Below are 22,028 nucleotides of genomic sequence, written 5' to 3'. Positions count from 1 at the left end.
CACACACACACACATGCACACAAGTACCGATAGAAGATTTTTCTTTTTAAATCAACATGTGGAAAAAAGAAAGCAATATTTTAGTCCTGTGAAAGTTGCACTTGTGCGTTGTTTCACGATTATAATTATATGACAACTCACAAAATTATAATAAATTCTAGAGAGTCGTTCGGACGTAGTGACTTTGTAAATTAATTGAAAATAATAATCATTATCTAGCTCCGTATTTAAAGCATGTAATATAGTTGAGATTGATTACACCGTATATAGTATGTGTATATACTAATACGTGTGTATATAATAATACTAGCATCTAGTAAAAGTCTTTTACGACACAGATTAAATAAAAAAACGTACAAATATAATATATACGCTCACAAAAAGGCTTGAAGGCCAGATGTTTTCGAGTTGAGGAAGTGATGATAATTTAGTGTATAAAAAAAATATTTTGAAAATGTTAAGTTGTATATTTTGTTTTAAAAAACGTTAATTTTTTATTTCCGAATTTAAAACAGACAAATTTTAGGAGGCTCAAATAAAATGGTAATTAGCATTTATAAAAACGTAATAAGCGATGATTTGGTTTGGTTATCCAAAAATTGAAATTTTACCTAAAGTTACCTATATGGTATGTTATGGTAACATTCTTATGTTCAGATAAATGTGTACTAAAGTATTTTACCGTACCGTAACAACCTGTGAATGTCCGACTGCTGGGCTAACGGCCTCCTCTCCTCTTTTTGAGGAGAAGGTTTGGAGCTTATTCCACCACGCTGCTCCAATGCGGGTTGGTGGAATACAAATGTGGCAGAATTTCAGTGAAATTAGACACATGCAGGTTTCCTCACGATGTTTTCCTTCAACGAAAGCACGAGATGAATTATAATCACAAATTAAGCACATGAAAATTCAGTGGTGCTTGCCCGGGTTTGAGCCCACGATCATCGGTTAAGATTCACGCGTTCTTACCACTGGGCCATCTCGGCTTTACTAAAGTATGCTACAACCAAATTAATTATAATTAATTTATAGATGCAAAATAATTCAAAATTTATTTGTAACTTTTTTTTAAAGTTGAATAACAAACGTGTCCTAAAAAATATACCCAAAATTCTATTATTTAGAGTAATTTTTAATCAATCGTGAATCTATGAATAATTCAAAAAGCTTGTTACAGATGCCAAATTAAATTTCTTCTGTATAAAAAAAATCGCCTCAATCCGCATCTCATAGTGTAGACTCAAGACTATAGAGAGGACAGAAGGAGGCTAGCTCTTACGCGTGCGGGTTGTCTGCAAGCCTCGCGAACAAGATGCAACTTTCCATTAACCTAAAATTGCGTATATAATTTATGAAATTTGATATAATTACGTTTACCAAATATGAGCATAGTCAGTTAATTATTGAAAATATATATCATTTTTATTTGTGCAGTGATTTTTTCAAAGACATTTATAAAAATGGATGAGGCGTTTGCACATTTAGAGGGAAATAGCTTAAGGAACAGTAAGAAAGCCGAGATCCCTCCGGATGGCGGGTGGGGATATGTTGTTTGTATCGGTGTTGGATTTACGTTCGTGAGTATTTAAGTTTTCGCTAATATGTTCAATTTTTTTTTTTATAATAAAAACTTATGATTTGTTTAAGTATTCGAATTATAAGTCATATCTTCATAGATGACGTGTGTTATAAATTCCGAAACATAACCTTCTTAATGGCTATTTCTTATTATTTATGCTTTATTTCTTAAGGATATTATTTAGTAAATTGGATGTATCACATTTAAGGTGCGTAATCTATAAACATGCATCATTTTAATACTTAACTGTTTGTGATAACAATCTCTTACCATATTTCACAACATCAGTCAATTACTGGCCATTGATTTATTATTACTTATAAATAAATTGTCTTATAAAACATAAAATGAATTGCGACGTGCAAAGGGTTTTTATAAAATGAAATTGCAATGCACTAAATGTTTTTTGCGGCTTCGCCCAAGTATTATCTTTGCCCTACTTCCAGCAAGGTGTATGCAATGATATGTAGCCTAGACTAAATACATTTAAGTTGCATCAAAATTGGTGTATTTATTTTGAGGTTGCTACAAATTAAAGGACATTTTAATTTATAAAAATTTAATTTGACACATCTTTGCATAAATGTATATTGCACATCGTAAATCTTATGTTATGCAATAAACAACAGATCTATTAGCAAGATAAAATTATAACTTGTTGGATTTATTTCTCACGGCTGTATTGTATATTGCTATGCAGTAAGTAAGTTTATATAATATGTACCTATATCCGTATCGGGCGTTGACATTTGTACTATGATATATGTAAATCTAAGGATTAAAATAAAAAAAATCTGAATATTGTCTCTATTTTCAATAAGGTTGGCTCAATATAAATTACACTTTTTTGCTTTTTTTTGTATAAAACTCGAAACATGAAATTAAATTACCAAAGCTTCATTTAAATTCAGATATATATATAATATAATGATTATAATAAATAATATAATAATATTTTTGAGTTAAATTTAAAGATAATATTAAATAAGTGAAAATATTATTTATAATTTTTAATTATGAAATATTAAGCAATAGCTGTAATAGGTGTAATATATAGTTTCCTTTTTCACTCTTTGCTAGAAATACCATAAATTAAAAAAAAATATATATTTTTTTTTAATTTATGGTATTTATATAAAAAAATATATATTTTTTTTTAATTTATGGTATTTCTAGTATAATTGTATATATATACATGATGAAGCTTTACCGCCAGCCGAACTTATTTATCTGTATCCTTACATTTTGAGTAAGCTTTATTAAAATTTAATTACCTGATTTATGGCTAAAAAAACATTATGTGACCAACCGTATGTCTTATAAAGAAACCCTGTCATAGAGTTTTTACCGCCTACCGACAGTTGTAATTAAATCGCCTTATCCCGAAGATTAAGGCTACCGCTGTGCACTACGGTGCTAATGTCAAGACACAACGGTAAACGTATTGTTAGATGGCATATTGTATTTCATTGACGACATATATTCATTAAAATTTGGTATAATATGAGGTATTCGACATCCCTTCATCACAGTAGTTACAGCTACGGGATTGAAGTAGTTATTTTTTATGGTATGGGTAAGCAGATAATAAGCCTAGATGGCCTAGTGGTTAGAACGCGTGAATTTGAACCGTGGGTTCAAACTCGGGCAAGCACCACTGAGTTATTATGTGCTTAATTTGTGTTTATCATTCATCTCGTGCTTGAAGGTGAAGGAAAACATCGTGAGGAAACCTGCTGTGTCTGATTTCATTGAAATTTTGCCACATGTGTATTCAACCCGCATTGGAGCAGCGTGGTGGAATAAGCTCCAAACCTTTTCCTCAAAAGGGAGAGGAGGCCTTAGACCAGCAGTGGGACGTTAACAGGCTGTTACTACTAAAATAAGCGGACGGGCAAATGGACACCCGTAGACATTGGCGATGTAATAAATATTTACCATTACATCGCCAATGCGCCGACCTCATCAACTAAGTTATTTCTCTTCTGTGACCTGTGTGCCTGTAGTGACACTGGATCACTCACTCTTTAAGCCGGAATGTAACACTGCGAAGTATTGCTGTTTAACAATCACATTAATATGAAAAAATTAAGTTTTGCCGTCAAATGAATCATAATTAACGCGCAAGGCGATAATCTTAGTGAATTATTTATTTTGAAGATGTTTTAATGTTACTATTTACATTAGGGCGCTTGTGAAGTACAGGAGGCCTTAGACCAGCGGTGGGACATTAGTCTGTTACTTTTTTTTCTTTACTAGTAAAATTTTAGAACCATTTTAGAAACGCTGTTCTAAAATACAGTCGATCTCGTGTCCACCCCGATTTTAGGGTTGTTTATGCACTATATTATATACCTCTAGGCTCTAGCGTTTAGATTATAGGGATAGCTTTTATATACCGGTTTTAATTCGGGGTAGATAATAATACACTAGAAAATTAGTATGGTTTATACATCAGTACCTCGGAAAACACTTAAAGCGTTGATCCTGCGCTTAAGATATCAGTCTGAGGGAATAGAGACTATTTGTATAGAAACCACACTTAAATACTATATACTGAAACATAAATCATATTTGTTAAAATTATAAAATAGATGCGTTGAGAACATTATAAAGTGCAAAAAAGAATTGTTACCTATACACTTTCGATGTCTATACTGAACGCGCGCAATTGCTATTAATTATTTATTGAACGTGTTTGTCGTCTTTGTTACATCAATGAAGTTCTTCAGAATGTATTTCTAGTCAATTATTTCTTCATACAATTATAAACATGAATATCGAAGTCTTTTGAATCCAATAAATAAAATCATTAATTTTATTTGTCTTAGATGGATAAAATTAATTTGATCATCGCGGTCGTTCAACTAGCGATTAACGATTGTCAATATGTTATATGTCTAGCAATCATTATATGACGGTCATTGCCTTAAAGTTTATTGGTTGCATGTCATATTAATGAAATTTCTCGTACTTGTGCCGTTATAATAATAAAAAATAAATATGACTCGAGACGAGAGATCATCCTCTAGTAACATCTTTAAGAATTCATTTACAAATTCAGTTATAAATACATTTAAAAAAAACGGTTAAGTGCGGTGCAAGTTGGCCTCGTGTGGGGAGCGGAGTTATATATCTCGTGGGAATTTTAATACTTAGGATTTTTGGATAAGTTTTCCTGTAAATAAAAATTTGCTGCCTCGTATTTCTATTTTTTTAACATTTTAGACTTGGCTATTATTATTATTTGTTTTTAATCACAATTCTCTTATTTAGATCATACGTCCGTGGTTCAGTCTGAAATTTCATCTTTAGAATAACTTGACAAACAAATAGATTATGAGTAATTAGGCTTTGACTGATAAGGGTTCTGTTTTTTTCATGTCATTTATGCTATAAATACCGTTTGCTACAAATGTTCCTTTTAATAAGCAGCTGAGGTCTTATTATATAAAGCATTGGTATCTGAAAAGTATAAAAACCTCCAATGGTAAGTAAAGTCATTTTTTTTTATATTCGCCGGGAGGGCAAATGACTCTACTCCACCTGATGGTAAGTGGCAGCAGAGTCCAAACGCGACGACGGCTATCAAGCAATATTGCTGATGAAGTCATCAGCAATATTGCTTGATAGCAAACGATAGTGTTTTCGAATCAGACGTAGTTACAGTTTCTTGAACTTACAGAGTAACCTCATCCACATTTCAATGTGAATGAAATTAATAAATTGAATACAAATCGATTGTATTCAATAAAAATGAATTTGGAATTTAATTTTTCATTTTAAATTCTATTGTAACTTCAGTTAAACGGCGTTATATATATAGTATATTTTCGTAGGTTATTTGCTCAAAATACTTGAGCAATGCCAGAAAAATAAGCTCCAAAAGTGCGCAAAAGACGATCAAGTTATTTGTTAAAAACAATTTAGATATATCTATTCTACATTCAGTGCATCTCATTAACTAGATACGAACACAGGTACTGTTTCACCTGTTCGACGTCCAACGATAACCTAGGTCGACGAGTGAAGTAATATTATACCCTACCAGCTACCCGACCCGGCTTTTCACGGGTAGATAAGGGCCCACATAATACGTTTAATATCGTAATACATATAACTATGTTTCGACTGTTTAAAGACTTCAGTCGTCATTTTTCCGACATCTTCAACAATCACCGTCATATTTCAGCCAATTTATATAAAACCATAATGAATTATACAACTAACCCTACTTTATGAATGACTCCCTGAAATGGTAGAGGCCTTATGACAATCCGTTCAATAGTTTTTGAGTTTATCGCTTTTAGACAGACAGACATACTTTAACGAGGAAAATATTAAGCATGTTTTCTTCAAATCGTAATGTTAGATCCTGGGATATCAAAGTAGCTCTTAGCTTAAATCATTCGCGATGTGTATTATTTATTTTATATATCTTTTTCGTGTTATTTTTATTTTGCCTTAGTTGCCCATGGTCAAAAATTGTCAGTGTAATTGTGCTATGCCTTTGGGTAACTACTGAGTTACCCAAAGGCATAGTCAGAAGTTAAGACGATTCTTCTCGGTTCTCTACATTTAGTATACGATCTATATCAACCGGTAGTGGTAGTTGTATGTTTAATATAATATTGTAAAATGATGACACAAGAGTTTTTCATTGAATAAAGTATATTAATAAAAAAATTAATATTTTGAATGTACAACACCTACGTGACGATCAGGTATGCACTTCAAGGCCGTTCACTTCGGTAGGTATTTAATAAAAAATAAAATGTAGTAAAGTAATAATGTGATTGTTTTATTCAAAACAAGAAATTATTGCAAAAAAGCATTTACATGTCTACAAAAATTTAGTGATATTTTATAAAAGGTAAAACAATAAATGTCATGCATGATATTATCACTTTATATTTATTTTATATTAACTTATATATAATAAATATAATAAAAGCAACGAATATTTTTTATATTTTTTTAATTAAATTAATAAACAAAAATATACATTTAAAGTTTTAAAAGTTTTAAATTATCCGTAGTAAACATAAAGTAGTTTTATATTATGTATGTACTTCTATATATAGTCCTATATAGTAGAGCTTGAGCTGTCGAAAATATCGTGGCAAGTTTGAAACGCTTCAATTTAAATGATGGCACAATATTTATCATCACATCAAAGTAGCTCAAGACACGAACGGATATAAGTTTTTGTTATCTCATCCATTCAGATATATCTATATACTACCGATATTCATAATACTCTAAATACGATATAAAAAAGCGAAGCAAAACTATAAATAATAAGGTTAAGATAACATTCAGTAATATTAAGCAAAGCCATGACACGTGTTTGACTTTTTTAAATACAGTAAAAAAGTCAAACACGTGTCATGGCTTTGTCTATTGTCAACAAAAAATCTAATCTTATATTTTCGATAAAAGACAAAAAAAAAATCGGTATTTAGTATTAAATCGAATAACATATTAGAATAAAACATTTACATATATCGAAAAACAAAGTGTTTGTAAGAAATTCTATTTATCAATATAATATTGAGTGAATATATCGCCTTACTATAGCTATTTGATATGTATGACGAAGGTTACGTTCCCACAAGAGGCAGAACATATTGTTACTATGGCGGAAGTTACTTCATCTGTTTATTACGTTATTTAACAAATAATTGTTATATTAACTAAGTGACTCATTAGTCTTGTCTTATAAGGCTGCATATAGCCAAGTCATGGGTTGAAATCTCGGGTCGGATCAATAAAAGTTATTGGATTTTTAAAGCACGAGCGAGCCGAGATGATCTAGAGGTTAGCACACCTTCCGTAGATTGGTAGTCCGGGCAAGCACCACTAAATTATTGTGTGCTTAATTTGTCGGCGGAGAAAGAATAACATCGTGAAGAAACGTCATATAAATGAGTTGGATGAATATCTGCCACATGTGTTTTAACCAAACCGCTTTGAAGCAGCGTGGTGCAATAAACTTTCTCCTCAAATGGAGAGCATACTTTATCCCAGCGGTGGAGCATTTTCAGGCTGTTACTTCACTTTAGTCCGGTGCTCAATCGTTAGCAATGTTTCTGTGCCTTAGAAAGTGCATTATTTTAACTCGTATGTGTCGGATCACCGTTCCATCGGGCAATGATTGTAATGTCAGATGTGATCTGTGTTTTTGCTTACATTTGCGTACTAAAATATCTCCTTGATTAGCGGCGGGAACCGAATGACATATTTTTTTTTGTGATTTTACCAAAGAATTCATTCTCTAATAAAACTTTTGTATTTTGTCATATCAAAATAATAGTCAAATCTAATGATCGTATCATTACAGGATTGAAGGATTGACAAATGATAAAACACGAGCAGACAGATACTCGTGATACTTCTTAAGCAATCAATGTATACTTTAATCTTCTTAGAAAATTCGCATCAGAAATGTTATGGAATCTTCAGTAATGAAAGTAAGATCTATAAACTTAGTACAACTAAGTTTATAGATCCCACTGGATTAATTAATAATTACTTAAAATTAACTTAAGCTTGAAACTATTCGTAAAATATAAAATGATCGATTGTTCCGAGGCGTAAAAGTAGTAGAGGCACAATATTTAACGCGTTATTGATTGTAACAATTTGTTTAAATTGAAGCCGTTATTTTTTTTAATCGTTTCATCAATTCATCAATCCAAATGATTGAAGATCAACCTAACATCTAATTTAATTGAAACCAGATCAATCGTTTGATAATTGACTTCGTTTCAGAATTATTTATCGTTTCACTGATAATATGTCTCACAATGTCCTTTGCAAGATTAGTTTTTTTTTATATTTGCCGTGAGGGCAAAAGACTACTCCACATGATGGTAAGTGGTAGTAGAGTCCAAACGCGACGACGGCCCGTACAGTCGGGAAGAATGTTCTGCATTAGCCACCTTCGCCTTGCCAGACCGCAAGATGCCTCTTCACGCCTCGTTTGAAGGAACCCGGGTTGTAAGAGGAGGGGAACACGTGAGCTGGTAAGGAATTCCATTTTTTGGAAGTGTGACAAAAAAAGGAGTTGCCAAATTACTTTGCGCGATGGAATTGATGTCACAATTAGGCGGTGACATCGAGAGCCAGCTCGCGTAGACTTATGAAGGAAGGGGGAAGCAGGAATTAGAGAGAATAACTTTTCAGAGCACTCGCCGTGATACAGTCGATAGAAAGCGCTCAGCGCTGCTATCTCTCGACGCAGTTGTAAAGTCTCGAGGGTGTTTGTGACCTTTACGTCGTCAATAATGCGGACCGCACGTCGCTGCAACCGATCCAAGGTCTCCAGTAGGTACTTAGCGGAGCCATCCCAAAGGTGCGAGCAATATTCCACGTAAGACCGTACCTGTGTTTTGTACAACAAGCGCAGTTGTTGTGGCGTGAAAGCACGCCGCACCTTGTTCAGAACTGAGTTTCCGTGAAGCTGTTTTTATAACAGCCTCGATGTAATAATCCCTTGGACTAAGGTCGCAGCGAACATCAATCATCAAATTTGTGACACAAAGCAAAATTGCCATGCTGGGGATTGACATTTTTGTTGCTCGGTACAAGTACATGGCCATTGACCTATTGTAATATAAGGCTCCTTTCACATTTTTCTAGTTATATACATAGTAATTATGTAGTTTTTTCTCGATTTAACATAAAAGAAATGTAATGCATTATATGATACGCATTGTACGATCTTCGCAATTATTCAATACATATTCCAGTTACATATTTATTAAATAAAATCAGTTATATAGAACCACGAATACGCGTATCTTAAATAGATTTAGATTACTCACAAGTATCCTTTAATTATTTAAAAAGTTGTTTTATAATTAAATTAAATCTGTCATTACATATGTCTACAATAATAGCTTATGTTATCTTTACGCAAGTGTGAACGAAGGTTTATAATTGTAGTAACGAACGTGGAATGCGAATTTAGCTGTCGTTTTATTTTTATTTTTACAAACTAGATATTTTTGATTCACAAATTAGGACAAACGGATGAACTGAATAATATACTGAGAACATATATATATATATATATATATATATATAGGCGTTTCCTGAGCCTATTCATGTATTGGTTCCATATTAAAAAATAGGCCGTTTTCCCCTCGTGTTACCTAAGGCCTATTATTTTACAAATGGTATTTAAAAATGTAAAGTGAGAAGTGTGATACAGTTACAGGCAATAATTGGGTTAAGCCGACTAAAACAGTTAAATAATCTACTTAGGAGCTGTTAAGGTCGAATTCACTAATCTTATTTTGGCTTCTTATGGTAATTCTGTATTTACTTTATTATAACTTAATTTAGCCGAGATTGGTCAGTGCTGGAACGCGTGCGTCTGAAACACAGACTATAGATCCAAATCGGGAAATCAATTATAAGCTTACATGCTTAAATAACTTTATCGTAGGATGAAATAGATAATTTGAACATTAAAAGCAACATTAAAGGGTTGGACTTTTCATTTTTGATAACTTATTCATACATAATACGTCTAATCAATAACAAAAAGGAATTAATAAGGCAACGTGAAAAAATAATTTTATTTTGTGTAAAAATGGCGTCTCCAGTGCAATAGATATATCATTAACAGCTACCGACTATAAAAGTATATGATGCCACACAATATAATATATAACGATAGTGTGCACATGTTCACCTTCCGACTTACGCAGGTAATGGCCGGTCACGGTTGTTTTGGACAATACCTGTGTAAGATCGGACGCGAATCGACGGCGATGTGTCACCATTGTGGCGTGGACTGGGACACTGCTCAACCTACGTTGGAGGTGTGCCCCGCGTGGTGTACGGAGAGAGAGATCCTGGTCCGTCGGATAAGACCTGTCCCTGCGAGCAATCGTGTCAGCGATACTTCGCAGGGAATCGGCGTGGAAGACCGTAGCCTCCTTCTGTGAGACCGTCATGGTCCAGAAGAAGACGGCGGAGCGGGAATGAGTAAGGGCCGATCCTGCTCGGCGGAGACGACGACGGCGTCGTCGCCGCCCGGTGGTTAAAAGATAGGGCGTAACCCTGGGGCCGTGGATGCGTGAGGTGGGGGCAGCCGGGATGGCCTTGCGCTGCCGTACGCACTAGCGAGGAGTTCGGGGGGGCGAGATTACCTTCGCCCCCTGAGGAGAGCTCCGCCGAGCCAGGAGCGGAGCAAAATACGGGAGAGGGCGCGGATGCGTTATATCAACACGATCCCGCAGCCTTTCCGATCCGTGGTGAGGACGGCCATCGCAGTGGTTTTAGTGGTTCCACCCCCATGGGACCCGGGTACCTTTCTGAAGGTTTCCACTGCGTCAAAAAAAAAGTGTGAAGACGTGGTTTTCAGTATGTTGCGAATTTTAATATAAAAAACCACTGTATTTTTCATATACGTCGGGTCCAGATTTATCTCATGACTACCAAGATGCAACATAGCATCGAGATGGAATGAGTTTTAAATCTTACATACGGGACACAATCATATGTTTTGTACTATTTACCATATTACAGATATTAGTACCGTCTGGTACATTGATTTATACATTACTCGCTGCATATAATAACTTATTCTTATAATATCTTTCAATTTATTTGAAAACGGAATACTCTCATGTTCGTGAAATGAATTAGTCGATTTGTAGCTGTAAATAACAAACATATATTTCGAAACCGGCTTATAATAAAAATAATTACGCATTATTAAAATGAATATTATTTACGTATTAAATATCCATCATTTGATATTTACCTTTAACTATATGATTAAATATTAAAGTTAGCTTCCGCGTTTTGTTTTTTTTTCGAAATATGTAATGCTCAGGCGACGTAGACATTAATTAATGGCTGTACCTAATAAGCCATCCGTCAAAAACTCCTTTGATGAAATGAGGTGTGTATAATGAACGAATTAAAATAACAAAAACATGTAAAAATATTAATCTTCATAATTTGTCTTGCTTAAATTTTTTTTCGCACTTTTAACTTGGTTGAATAAAATTATAGAAATAATACTTGAGGCAACAATTACAAGTTATGGTAATTTAGCACGCCATCTATGCAATGTGCAGCCTACGATGGCATATAAAATGTCATGTCTCTTATGCCTGTCATTACACTTCACATGAGAACACATTTACAATATTGATGGTTTGCCGTAGAATGTTAAGTGGGCGGTATCCACTCAGATAAAGCCGTGTAAGGCTCTTGGAAAACATTATATAAAATACAGTAGTATATCTAATAGCTTGGAAATGGCGGGGAGTTTGGAGGTTATTCCAATACGCTGCTTTAAAACGGATAGGTGGGTACCCAAGCGTCGTTTTTTATCCAATACATGGAAGTTTCCTAACGATGTTTCACTTATGAAAACGTAGATATATTTTCCGGCTTTGAGTAATCTTCGGCAAAGATTCACGTCCTCTAACCACTTGGCTATCTCGGCTCTGAGAGCTTATGTTGTTCTAGAACTACCTATATAAGATTCATCGCACAATCATTTAATTCGTTATCTAAAATGGTATACGACACAATAACAGTAATTTACTTAACTGGTTTTTATTTTAAATCCATATTAATGTTAATAATGCGAAAGTGATTTTGTGTGTTACGCTTTCACATTCTTAAATAATAATCATAAGTTTGTTTGTATATATGTACATTTAAAATTTAGTTTAAAAACGTTTTTGATATTGATTGACGGACTGGAAACTTTTCTCACCTTTTAAACACTTTTCAAGTGATGCCTGCACAGGCAAACAGAGAAATAATATTTAACTACTGATTGTAAAGCTCATCCCGAATACCTAAGTCAAATCTTTAGTCTGTTGCCAAGACAATAAAATGTTTATTTATGTAACTTTGGCAAGTTCTATGCGAAAAATTGGATATAGTAAGCCGGTAGCTTTACAACCTCATGCCAAGGAGAGCAGGTAGAGCCCTTCGTTCTTTGGCGTGATCTTTATCTGGTTACATCGAATTGCAGTGCTATCAGTAAATAGTGAAGAAATAAAGTAGTATGCACATATTTGTGTACTATAATGACTTCTACGCAGTTGTCTAAAGAAAAGGGCCGCGGTGGCCGCGCAGGACTCGCGCAGGAGATGATCAATTCAGTAATTTTGAGTGGGTGCCCTCACCCACTCAAAATTATTCCTCCTGAGTGGCCCAAAAAGCCAGTCTGGGTACGGGCCTCGGGGTTGCCTCCTTTACCCGGGCTTTTCCTCCCCGGCAAGAATCTTGCTGTGTTCTGTTTGTTTAGACTCAAAGGGCCAGGGTCACTCTGACCCAGTGGATATAAATAGTAATTAATAAGTAATTTTGTATTGTACAGTAGCTTTGAAGTATCAATTTATTTTTGTTGCTAATAGCTTCATAGATGATTCTCTTAATATAATCTTATATTAATATTTATTTGCTCATCTGCACTCTTAAGCAAATAAATAATCTAGCTTAAGCAGATAAGGTGATTATACATAGACAAAACGTGATTGTGACTTTATATAATAGGAATATGTATATTTGTTTATTTATATTAAATATATTAGTATCTTAGCTATTTCCATATTTTTTATACATAATTACGTAACGGAAGCGTAACTTTGGCGTATATTGAGTGCTATAAGATTTATCAAAACTTGTTTTCATATCATTATTGAATTTGTTTAAGTTCAGTTTATTGTCTATCCTGTTGAGATACTTTGCTTGCTTATATTTATTGATACTATAAAATATAACATATAAAAGTTTTTTTATAAGATAACATTTTTATAGTAAAATTAAAGTAGAGTACAAGCCGGTAACGTCAAACCGTCCTTCTCGGTATGAGTAGTTGGTTAGGATTATTCCAACACGTTGTTCTAATGCGGATTGGTGGACGCACATATGACAATTTTCATGTAACACATGAAGGTTTTCCTTAGAACGTTTTTCTTTAATGAGCAAGAGATAAAAGTGCTTGTCTGAGTTTAAACCCACTTAAGCAGCTGTTTTAGCTACTGTTCCGTCTCAGCTCAGAAAATTAATTTTATTTATACATATGTTCTTATACATTAGGTTCCAAGCTACTTTTATGTAAAATTATTTAACGTTCGATTCAGTGTTAATGTTACGGCGTGTTGAGGTAACAAACAATAAAAAAGTCAAAAAAAATTAACGTAAATTATATAGCCTTAGCTAAGCTTAGTTATTGACGAATGTTTTATTTTTTATTTAAGATATACAGAAAGTAAAAGCTACCAGCAAGAATTTTGTAACTTCGTATAATAACTTGGTCAGTACACAAGGTTAAAATTGTATATTCAATAACATTTTGCATTATTTAATTGTAAATAAAGTAACCTCAATTTTCCTTGAATAACAATTTGTTTAAATAAATACTAGAATCGAAAACCATTACGTGATAAATATTAATATTAAAGAATTAAATTTTATGATTAATTAAATCATTTAACTAATAAGGTTAAACGACTTATTTATTCCGCTTTAACAATAAGAAAAATTAGTTCATTTATTTAATGACTCTGGTAAAAAGCTTAATTAAAAGATAATTAATTTCATTCATTCATTATGAAAAAAAAAGTAATTGTTACTAAATTAATTCAATTATGTTTTTCTTCGATTACCGGAAAATAATAAAAAAGCCGAGCCAGTACAAATACAGATAAACAACTTTGTCCACGTGAGGTATAGCGTGACAAATGTATTTTTTTTTGTATTATATCTACTCATTAAATATATCTCGATTTTAGTTGAAACAAGTTTTACTCAAAATCCGTATATTTTTCACAGATGCTCGGCTTTGGATCGTCTAACGCGTTTGGTATTTTGTTCAACAATTTCTTCCTCGAGCAGGATGGTGCCAGCGGTCTTCCGCTTGTAATAGGTGTTTATAATGGAGCATTATCAATTGCAGGTAATTTGATATAATAATAAAAATATTTTTAAATTTTCTTTAACTTTGTTGTTTGTTTTTGTAAATGGACCCTGTACTAATAAATATGGAGGCGTTTTTTTAGAAACGCCTAACTAAGAATACTAAAGCAATTAACATAAAACTTATATCACAAGATGCAAAGTGTTTTGCGAAGGTTTTAAGTATATCATATTAGTTTATAAATGGCTGCGCTTCTTAACTGTTACCATGCCAAACGTTAGTTTCATATTTTTGTACTTTATATATATGGAAAAAGTGTGTCTTTATCGACCCAGACTATCCATCCCACCTAGAAGGCAATTAGTATTTTAATCAAACACTCAATCAGAATAATATAAAATTTGATTAAACAGTTTTAATTAAGGAAAAAGGTTGTTTTTTTACTCTTTTATTAGACAAGTGTAGACAAGTGAATTCTATTAATCTGATCGTTTTAATTATTGAAGCGAAGAGTTAATTCCGAGAAATCAATAAAATCAGGTCAAATTTCAAATTTCAAGGCTCGTGTTACCAACTTCAATTGATGGGAGACGAAGACTGCACACATTTCATTTTAAGCCGTTAATCTAAACGTAAAGTCTTATTTATGATTGTCAATGACGTTTCCATTCAGCTGTCCCATTTATTGATTTGACCGATATTTAAATGGAAACAGAGCCAAGTCCAATTTCCAAGTAAGGTGAAATGTCATCGACATTATATGTGAATTATCTACAAGTCTACGGATTTTGATAGGTCGTTACAATTGAAAAACTTTATGAAATATGAATTGCAATTTCTTGATTGACATAAAGTGACGAAGTTTACTAAGCGAATAATAGATAAATATCACATGACTAGTTTCCCCGGTCTTCTTCATCGGAGCGGATTAGTGGAGTAGTCACTCTCACGCTCCGCGGCTTGCTTCTGCAACATGGCACATGTCATCCCTCACACAGCCGATTTTTTTTTTCGGCGTTCTTCTATTTTGCAGCTACCTACACATGCCTAACACTCTTGTGATAAGATGTTTCTACGCAATTGTGACAATGAATACATACACATAAATATTAATATGATAATATTCCTGACCGATTACGGTGAGAGAAGTCATTCTTAAGAGAGATAACCAAACTGTGGAGGAGATATTATAGTACTCAACCGCTCCCTTACAAATTTCCCTCACCCTTACAATCCGATGGGACGACATTCCAACTCTTTGCTCCCTTTCCCATCTACAAAATAATAAATAGTTTCTTATTTACCCCAGGTTGGAAATTCAGCCCGAGACTCTCTATTCTCTCTTATAAGTTAGCCCAGAAATAGTATGAATGTCTAGATGTCTAGTCTACATTTTTACATTAATTTAGAACCTGTTTATATTGTAGTATCACAACAACATGAATCTAATTTCTATATTTTTGTTCCATCAAAACTAAAATATGACGCAACATTAAATATTGTCAATTTATTTTTAGGATTTCTCAGCGGAATAGCCTTGAAGAAATATTCTTTTCGTCAAGTTGGTTTAGTTGGAGCTGGCCTGTTCGTTTTAGGGGATATTTTAACTATATTTGTCCAAAGAACTTACCAACTTGTGTTTACGTTTGGAGTTATACGAGGTATCTATGTTATTAAAATATATTCTGGTAATAAATAATAAAACTTAATTAATGAATTATGTGGATATAACCTTTGCTTCCAAAATATTGAAAATATTTATAAGTAAAATAGCTTTCTTTATTCTTATTAATGTTCTTTTGTGTCTAAATGAAAAAAAAACTGTTTCTTGTGGTGGTTTTGTCTCGAGATAATTTACGTTCATTCAAATTGATAAGGTTAATGTCGTTACGCTTGTAAATTGCGGATTGAAGCATTAATTTTTTGTAATATTTTTGGCTTGGACTTATATATTTTGTCATGATAACGTCCTTAACCGTTAAAAGAGAGACACCAAACTTAAGCACACAAGATTGGTTTCGTTTATCTTTATGGCACTTGTGTATATCTGTGTGAAAGTATACGTATGATTTATTTTTAGGTGCAGGCTTCGGCGTGATGATACCAGTCAGTTTTACAGCATTCAATTGCTATTTTACGAAAAAACGCACAGCAATGATGAGTGCAAATCAAACCATGAGTAGTATGGCGTCTATAACCTTTCCCATTCTTGTTACCTACCTTCTGTCAGAGTACGGGTTCAGATGGACCTTAGCCCTAGTCATGGCTGTCGATTTACATTTAATCTTTGCCATGATTGTAATGCATCCCGTGGAATGGCATATGATCAAGTCGACTGATTTTCCTGAAATAGGTAAGCATAGATTATATGTATCGTATCACCGCTTATTGTTGCGTCCAGTGTTTTTATATACCGCTCCTTTATAGTACTTCTAAATTACAATTATCTACTCTACTATTAGGGGTTAATGTTTTTTTGGTTTAAAGGGTGAGTATGCCAGTGTGTACAGGCTCGAAGGATGTATCTAATCCCGTAAATAACAGTGATTTGTATCTCGTGTCCACTTACTATCAGGCGGCTTATTCTATCGCCTGTTGTTATATTTTAATTGTTTGTTGTTTTTTATTTGTGCTTTTAATTTGTAATTCTGTTTTGTCTGCTCTTCATTTTTAACATTTCACATTTCTAGAACTATCAGCGACTTCCGACGCTAAACGTTCTTCTAAAATAAAATGCAACAAATCCGAGGCTTTTGATGAATCTATTGTAAAAATGTTACCAGGTGAAGATAATGTCGTCGAAACTAAAACGCCATGTCGACACGAGTCCATACAAAAAAGTATAATGTAAGTGAGCTGTGTGATACACAAAAACTTTTATTTTAATTACTTATATTGAATTTGATATTCAACTAATATTTAGGTTCCGTTTTTGCACTTCATTAAGTTATCAAGTTTGTTAAAAGTTTTAATATGATTCTTATATTTAATTCTATAGAAAAATTAAACTTGGATGATTTAAATTGTTTAGGTAAAGTTACATCAAAGTTTGTAATACATTTAGGTAAGAAATAGTATTAGATTTTTACTTCTTCGAAATTGAGCCGAGGGGTACTTACACAGATCTGAATCCATGAACGCGAATAAACAGTGAAGAAACCTGCTTCTCCATCAATCTGCAATGCAGTAGTGATGTGGCATAACCTTTAGGCATACTCTCTAAGACGCAAGAGCCCTTAACCAAGCTATGCTACAGCACACAGAACAGTTCAAGAAATGTGTAAAATTACAATACAATATATTTCTTGAACTGTTAGAAAACAAATTGGATTTCAATTTAATTAAAAGAAGAGATCTGTATATTAAAATTCTGTATTATTTTTAAATGTCATTTACGTAATATAGTAAACATAATATTTCGTATATTTGTACATAAAATATTCAAACAAATGAAACTATTGAATATTTTATAATAACCACTTAAAAACCAGATAGTTGACAGAATAGGTACCTACATTTTTTCTTAAATATTTTGCTGGAAATCAAAATATTTTTAAATTAAGAAATATGATATGATAAACGAGTGAATTTTTACCGTTTCGGAATTCTGTATTCTACCGAGTTGATCCGGCAAGAAATTCTGTAGCTCCATTTATATGAAAGCGTTACTTACTCGTACAGACTTATGGCCATCATTTGCTTGCCATTGAATGGAGGCAAAACTTACTTCTCTCAAATTTAAGTCTATTCAAATCATCTATTACCCACTTACTGCCCGTCTCAATTGAAATAATTGAACGCCTCGACACAATGAATTACAATATTAAACAACTGACCAAAGTTGTTTAATATTGTAATTCATTGTGTATTTCATCTTTATCCTTAATCATCAATTCATTATTAGGAATAATTTAAACTTTATGTTACGAACCGTAAATAAATAATGCTTATTAGATATTTCACAATATATATGTATCGAAGATGATAATAAAATTCAGAATTCGTTTTCGCAAGCTGCCACTGAACAATTTGTTATTAGAATTAGTTAAGACGAGGTATTTCAAGTTTCGGTGTACACCGATATTTCAATGACCACACAGATAAAATATTAATTTGTTGATGTGAATATTTTAGCAAAGTAATATATGAAAACGTCGAATTGGACTTACTGAAGGATCCTCGTTTTGTGAGCACTCTGATCGGACTCGGATTCGCCTTCGTTTCTGATGTTACATACTTGGCTATGGAGCCAATGTTGCTATTTTCATACGGATACTCGCAGGTTAGCTGATTTTCATATTGTTGTGTTTTCTAAAAAATAAAACGGAGGGATATATCAGATCAGATCACGGTTGGCGACGCAATGACGGTTAAACCGGTGGTTTGTAGTTCTAGCTGTGCTGTTCTTAGGGTATAAGAGACCGAGATGGCCGACGAGATCATTACTAACCCAGCAGTTAAATCGATTACAAGCTGTTGCATTTACTGCTATGGATTTGTTGTGTATGTGTGTGTCTATATGTATTTTAATAAGAACGTAACTTTTACAGATGCAAGTTGCTACGTGCGTTATGATTGGGGCAATAGCTGATCTAGCGGCAAGATTCTGTCTCGCGGTGTTTACATATTTTTATAATGTAAATAGTAAAAAACTTTTCTTCGCTGGTACTTGTGTGACTATGGTCCTACGAGTAGGTATGTCTTGGTCTAGTTTATATAAATTAATAATTTTTAAAATATTTTACTTAACTTTTTCTCTTCTAAGACGCAAATAATGTAATCATCATATTTACAATATCGATAATAACAATAATGTGTGATGAATGATTTTTGATGATTGAACCGAGTTTTGAATTCAGGCCTAGGAATCTATAGCCCTCTAAGCTAGCTAAGGCCTAGCTAGGATCATTTACAATATAATATAGGCTCTATTGTGTAGTTGAATTAAGTCGATTATACAGTTATTAACGCAATCAGTACAGTCAGAACAACAAACAAAATTGCTTATTATATATGCTTATGACGTTGCATATTCACATTGGTCAACAACAATTCATTAAATCATTTTTATATAATATGTATTGTTGTATTGTTTGGTTTTAAATTAAAATTATATGGATATTTTATGTAAAGAGGTGAATGTCATATTACTTGAAGTGTTCGGCGTGAATATGGACAATAAGACAAGAGAAAGATCGAGTGAATGATGGAAGAACTCTAAGTGACGATATGTGCAAGCAAGGAGTTATTGAGGATAGAACTAGAGATATAAATAAATGGAAGACAATACATACAGATAAGTGGAAGATCTAGCAAAAATGATTTAATATCGACGTCTTGTTTTATTTCAGCTCTCGTATCGTCTGATAGTCTGACCTTTGTGATTGCAATCACGGCCGTTTCTGGTCTGGTCAGGTGTTCAGTACAAGTCCTGTTTCCTTTGGTCCTGGTGAGTGCGGCGCCAGACCGTTTCCCAGCTGCTTTGGCGCTGCATATACTATTTTCAGGATTCTTGATGTTGATGGCTGACCCGTTAATAGGTAAGAATACTTTTATATTATTGTCTAAGCTAGGTGAAAAGAGAAATGCATTTAATTTGTGTGTTTGTATGTTTGTTATTATTTCATAAATGCCTTTGCTAATTTCAACATATGATGTAATATTTTCAATAATAAAATAGTTTTTATATTTATTGATGAAATTTATTAGCATTAAATTTAATTTTTTTTTATTTAAATAATAATAATTTTTTTTAAATTACAATAAAACCTAAGCTTACTAACTGGTCCTCAAAACAATGAAGTGGATAGAGGTAAAGAAGCAGCGCGCAGAAAACCGTGGGACTTAAGGTTGCCAACCAAACATAGCGAATTGTAACAACTTTATTTTTGATAAATATACGACTTTATATATCTTTACATAGCTCGAGCTATTTTTTTTCTTATAAAATAATTACTGTATTTATAATAAATACTGTATTTTCCTTATTAAAAGGATACATATGTCATTTTTAACATAAAAAATTGTGCGTAAGTTATGCTTTTTCGTTGCTTTTTCATTTGTTCTCTCAGACGCTGGAAAAAGTTTTTGCCAAACTCGCCTTAGCCAACTCTCTGCTTTTACCCTTATTGGACTATGCTGACTCGGTCTATTTAGATCTTTCCGAGGGACTACTAAGTAAACTGAACGCTTGGAGAACATATGTATTTGCTTCGTATTTGGATTATGATCATATCTCCCAGCATCGTAAAATATTAAAGTGGCTGCCAATACGGTTGTGTCGAAATGTGCATGTCCTTTCTATGCTTTATACCATACTCTACCATCCTCAAACTCCAATTTAAGCGGCTTAAAGAGCGATTTACTTTTTTTGGCTCTCATACATCAATCAATTTGCGCTCTGAGTAAGATAATCAATTGTTGATGCCTCGAGAAATTCGTCAAGCTGAATCCGTACACATTTTTAAAAGTCGTTGCATAATTATTATTTATCAATATAACTATTGTATGTTACATTATTATATGGTAATTTATTTCTTACATAAGAATGTATATAGTTTTGTGTGTGTGTATATATTTATGTAGGGTATATTACACATTTTTTAAGTTTCTAAGTATTTAATATGTTTTAATTATAAGTTGATTGTAAGTGCACACTAAGCTAAATTATTGTTCCTGCATAAAAAAAAAACTTTTTTATAGAGGTTGCCTGGAAGAGATCACTGTAAGTGATAAGGTCTTTACGTACTTTTACCTGTTCTTTTGTAAAATGTTTATAAATCATACGATTTAATAATAAGCAATAAAGACTAATTTAATAATTTAGTGACGGTAAAAAAACTAAATATTTTTTTCTTTTGTTCCAGGTGTAATATACGAAGCAACGGGCAGCTATGTCAATTGTTTTCTGGCTATGAGTTTCTGTTGTTTAGTTTGTGTAGTGCTTTGGACGGTAGAATATTTTGTTAGCCGTAAGCATAGCTCTTAAACTTATATTAATTGTTATAGACTAAGTCTGAAGGATGTTCAAATATCGAAATATTTAATTTTGAGCACAATAGTCCAGACTAGATCGATAGGTTTTTTCAATGTGAATATATTGTGTTTTCCTTCTGCGAGCTATTTATAATGAAATATCTTATAGATTCACCATTGTATTATATTTACGCTGTGGCCACTTTACTTCACAACTATCGAATAAAAATAATTTTTAGTTAATATTTAATTTTATTTAGATGTTTTAAGCATTTTTAGCCAAGTTAATAGCATAAATGTTAGCATAATCTTGTATTTTTGTTGTTAATAGAATTTATTATTTACTTAAAATAGATCAAAGCTTTAATGATAAATATACAACTTAAGTTATCCAGTTGTAACTTAACTTTGTTTTCTTATGTTAAGGGACAATAACTAAATAAGTAAAATTTACTTACTTACTATTTCTCAAATAATCTTTCGTTTTATATACTAATGTGCAAATACAAAAATATATATAATTTTATTTACAAAAGACGCATTATTTTTCTATAACAGGTAATAATTTTA

General features: G+C 32.7%; 2 protein-coding genes across 3 annotated transcripts in view; both read left to right on the top strand.

Moving 5' to 3' along the window:
- Nucleotides 1-22,028, top strand: part of LOC126781668 (uncharacterized) — a 396,382-nt gene that overhangs the window by 155,521 nt on the left and 218,833 nt on the right. The gene's annotated exons all lie outside the window — the stretch shown is intronic.
- On the top strand, nucleotides 1,279-21,988 carry LOC126781688 (monocarboxylate transporter 13-like). 2 transcript variants are annotated; one of them, XM_050506656.1, is made up of 9 exons: nucleotides 1,279-1,577; nucleotides 14,399-14,522; nucleotides 16,001-16,144; nucleotides 16,564-16,836; nucleotides 17,267-17,330; nucleotides 18,618-18,765; nucleotides 19,034-19,178; nucleotides 19,835-20,023; nucleotides 21,350-21,988. In XM_050506656.1, the coding sequence occupies exons 1-9, from the start codon at nucleotides 1,461-1,463 to the stop codon at nucleotides 21,469-21,471; spliced, it is 1,326 nt and encodes a 441-aa protein (XP_050362613.1). In that variant the 5' UTR covers nucleotides 1,279-1,460; the 3' UTR covers nucleotides 21,472-21,988. The 2 variants fall into 2 exon arrangements, with proteins under 2 accessions (XP_050362613.1, XP_050362612.1); XM_050506655.1 differs by having other exon boundaries at nucleotides 17,174-17,330.

This window comes from Nymphalis io, chromosome 4, assembly GCF_905147045.1.
Source record: "Nymphalis io chromosome 4, ilAglIoxx1.1, whole genome shotgun sequence".
Classification (NCBI taxonomy): domain Eukaryota; kingdom Metazoa; phylum Arthropoda; class Insecta; order Lepidoptera; family Nymphalidae; genus Nymphalis; species Nymphalis io.
Note: the sequence above shows the minus strand (reverse complement) of the source record. Positions and strands in the feature narration are given on the sequence as shown.

Bases quoted from the DNA above. Each gene is read 5' to 3' on its own strand.
- LOC126781688 (XM_050506655.1), top strand. From the start codon at position 1,461: ATGGATGAGGCGTTTGCACATTTAGAGGGAAATAGCTTAAGGAACAGT. The intron at 1,578-14,398 runs GTGAGTATTTAA...TATTTTTCACAG, and splicing joins TCGGTGTTGGATTTACGTTC to ATGCTCGGCTTTGGATCGTC. The intron at 20,024-21,349 runs GTAAGAATACTT...CTTTTGTTCCAG, and splicing joins GATGGCTGACCCGTTAATAG to GTGTAATATACGAAGCAACG.